Source organism: Contarinia nasturtii, unplaced genomic scaffold (genome assembly GCF_009176525.2).
Source record: "Contarinia nasturtii isolate CC-2019 unplaced genomic scaffold, AAFC_CNas_1.1 Cnas_scaffold_533, whole genome shotgun sequence".
In the NCBI taxonomy this organism is placed as follows: Eukaryota; Metazoa; Arthropoda; class Insecta; order Diptera; family Cecidomyiidae; genus Contarinia; species Contarinia nasturtii.
The window spans coordinates 405,277-409,068 of NW_022197885.1; the positions used below are offsets into that span (position 1 = coordinate 405,277).

At 36.2% G+C, this 3,792-nt stretch overlaps 1 protein-coding gene across 1 annotated transcript; it reads right to left on the bottom strand.

Moving 5' to 3' along the window:
* Positions 1-363: 363 nt before the first annotated feature.
* On the bottom strand, positions 364-3,515 carry LOC116339676 (pickpocket protein 28-like). Its single transcript, XM_031765696.1, has 3 exons — positions 3,041-3,515; positions 2,760-2,973; positions 364-643 (listed from the first exon to the last, which is right to left on the bottom strand). The coding sequence occupies exons 1-3, from the start codon at positions 3,513-3,515 to the stop codon at positions 364-366; spliced, it is 969 nt and encodes a 322-aa protein (XP_031621556.1).
* Between the last annotated feature and the right edge of the window lie 277 nt (positions 3,516-3,792).

Below are 3,792 nucleotides of genomic sequence, written 5' to 3' on the forward strand. Positions count from 1 at the left end.
TCTGTACTTTTTAAAAGACCGGTATAATTTACTTCGATGCCTGGCCACGTATACTCGAACTTAGACTATGACGATCCTCATCTTTAATAATATTGAACTTAATTAAGCTACACTGAAGCGATAAGAGAAAAAACAACAATGATAACATGGCTCTAAGTAAAACATTCGAAGGCAATCTTCTCGATCTTCATAATTTCATGAACAATTTATTTTAATTGGCAAAATAGAAAAATAAAAACACAAATACAACAAATGCACACATTAGTATTAACATTCTTACACAATTCCATTTTTGATATTCATTTTTCAACGAGACAAAATTTTGGAATTGGAAACATTCCAGTCTACTTTCATGAAAATGCTTTACATCCAGGCATTAACTTCTTGGTGTCGCCTCACATTCCTCACTAGTTGAGTTGGTGCCACAGCATTTTTCGCTTTTAAATATCGAAGCTTCCAGAACAAATGTAAAGTGGCAAAATAAATGAGCTCGATGAAGCTCAAAGCTGAGAAGCCCATAAATAAACCAAGCAAACCACCACAAATAGCTAAGAAATCAGCAAAGGTGTACAGTTCGTTTCTTTTGACTGTATTTATAAATTCTGTCTCCTTAAATCCAATGCCAATGCTTGTAATGTATTTCCTAAAATGAGTGTAAAGGAGAACACTAGTGTAAATTTAAATTTACTTAAATATTATATTCCTTACTCTTTGGGAAGCAAATTTCTATCGAAAGAGGATGCGCTCATCGTACTTCTACTGACATATGCATTATATTTTATGAACGTACACGCAGGCATGCAATTACATTCTTCATGGAAGGCTTTTCCATTAATTGTGGTTAACAGTTTTCGATGTGCATCTGTAATACACTTCATTCTTGTTGCGCTACAGATTTGAGTACTCCTGTCTCCTGCAAAATGAATAAATATGAAATTCTTAAACTGAAGACATATTGAAGTATAAAGTGCATTTACTTGGCTGCGAAAATTTCACGCATCCACACTCTAGTTTTGTGAAATTCACCAAACACTCTTCTGAAAGAAGTAAAGTTGATACCTTTACAGTTGATTTGCGCTCTAAAACTGTTTATATAATAAACCTTCAATCAGGTATACCTTTGCAGTTTATTTCCGTATACATTTTGAAGAAACGCAATCGCCGCTCATCGCCATAAAAACATTTCCGTTGATGCGGTTTGAAGTGACGCAATTTTTCGGTAGTTATTGTCAATTGAGGTACAATATTAATCACGTTAATATGTGAAAGCGGCACTCGAAAGTAGTTTTGTGACCTGTGCAATGCTTCGCCAGGCGTGGACAAAAATATTTTAAACCCTTGATCGATTCCAGTGCAATGAGGCTCGACATCATTTTTTAAAGTTTCAATAGAAATAAGAAAATTATCAATTCGCCCATGTATAACTGTCTGGGATGGATAATTTTGATTATCTTGTGGGTTTGAATATCCATTTTGAAGACTCCAATAGGATGATGAATTTGGATTAGTCTTAATCATCATCATGTGTGTTGTCATTCTGTTGATACGATAGAACGAATAAAGTGTTCATTTTCAAACTATGATTACATGTTCAGAAAAAAACTCACTCATCGGTATACATTTCATGAGAATTTAAAGCGTTGAATGAGAAACAAAGTCCATACTCAGTCAATATGGGCGATGACAGCATTTTTTCATCGGGCCATTTATATTTTCCTTGAATAGTTGGAGCAATGTCTTGAATGATGTCATAGATTGAATCACTCACAACATTATCGTTAAGCTCAATGTATGCTGGTAGATATGGGCAGACATGGGTCAACGCATTGAGACGCATCGCGCTAAATAACCAAGATTATTATGAAAAATAGAGAAAATGAAAGATTTTTTGAGATTTCTTACTCTATATCAGACAAATTAGATTGAGACTTAATGGACTCAAGTGCTGATGTTACATTAAATTTATATTTTCGAGCTTTTATTTCTGGGCAGATTGTTAAGGTTGGAAATGGGATCGTCTCGATCGGTGAGAGTCTGTCTGTTGTGCTTATTTTCACTGGATCCGCTTGCCATTGGACATATGTGGTTTTGATCATGGAACCACTAAGCCAAACAGCGACGCCAACGGATATAAGCCAAAGTAATCTAATTTATTAAGAATCGAAATGTAATCAATTTCTTGGCCTGAGTGTTTTGTAGATAGAGTAGATTTACCTTTCACATATATGCAGCTTTTTTTCCGTTAAATACCGAAGGCCATGAATGTTACTTTTTGTACAGAACTCTTTACAAAAGATCCGCATCACTTGCCAACAAATATACAACCATCTCGTCTAAGGTAACATTTAAAAATCATTTAAAATGTAACCAAATTCAAATAAATACTGATTTAAAAGAATACTTATCTCACCACTCGATATTTGTAGTATAGATTTTGGCCAAATACTTCGTCATCCTCCTTCGGCTGTATTTTCGGCGGTCTTGGTCGATAAATGATCCAGAACAATCGAAGTGTCGCATAATAGAACATTTCGACGATGCTCAAAAGTGAAATGCCAAAAAATAATCCCCCCAAACCGCCGCAAATTGTCAGAAAGTCAGTGAGAGTGTACCTTTCGACGCGTTTTTCTATTTCGACTTCTTTATCTTGAAAGAAGATCGACACTCGTGTAAACAGTTGCCTGGTCGGTATGTGATGCAGAATATATAAACTGAATCAATTAACGTATTAAATTGAATTTTGCAGCACAGGCTCTTACCCTGTATGACTCTTTTGAAATCCTCCAGTGTTGTTCTCGCTCATCATCAACAAATTATTCTTTTTAATTTCATAATCGTACTGAATATTAATGCACAAGTCCATACAATTACATTCGTCACGAAATAGTTTACCATCATAAGACTCATATTTCTTCCTTGCCATTTTATAGCAATTAATACTTGCTGCACCGCAAATTTTTGTATCCTTATCCCCTGCAAAAAAATAAACAAAATGATGAATTTCTGCAGGAAGTAAATTGATTCTGTTGTAACAGCGTACTTGACATTGAAAATTTTACGCATTCACATTCATTTCTGGTGAAATTCGCCAAACACTCCTCTTCGCAATTGATTTTCGTATAAATGTTATAGAAACGCAATCGCTTTTCGGAATTGAATAAACATTGACGTTGATTTGGTTTATAAGCACTTAGACCTTTTGAGATACTTTTTAGTTTCGGTTTTATCGTTATTTTTACGTCGACCGAAGTCTCAACGTCAGAGCCAAGTTGGAATTCGGATATTTGTTCACCAGGTGGATTCAAATGTACCGTGAATCCGCTTAAAAATAAATGGCACACAAAAGGCTCATCTTGTTCGTTTAGCGAAAGTACCAAATCCAACGAATGCTTTCGATCCGAACCAATCACACGATTTGGATAAGTTCTGCCTTTAAATCCATCTACATAGCCACCTTCAAGTGTCCATCCAGATGCAGTTGGAGTTTTGTTCGTGATCATCTTGCTTGAAGCCATTCTGAAAATTATTCACACAGGAGATGCACGCAGTCAATAAGAATGTATTGTGACGTCACATATCTTACAATAAGCCTGCCAGATCGCCCGGATTTTAGAGGCCAAACCCGGACGAAAAATCGCCCGGCCCGGATGCCCGGATATGGCGGAAAAACTCCGGATTTCGCCCGCATTTTTTTACTGTTTTCGAAAAGGGGCGACGTCCCCTTTGAAATTCGGGGCGCCACCGTCGGCTCAAAGAGACTTGAAGTCTTCACATCCTCTCATTGATTTTAAC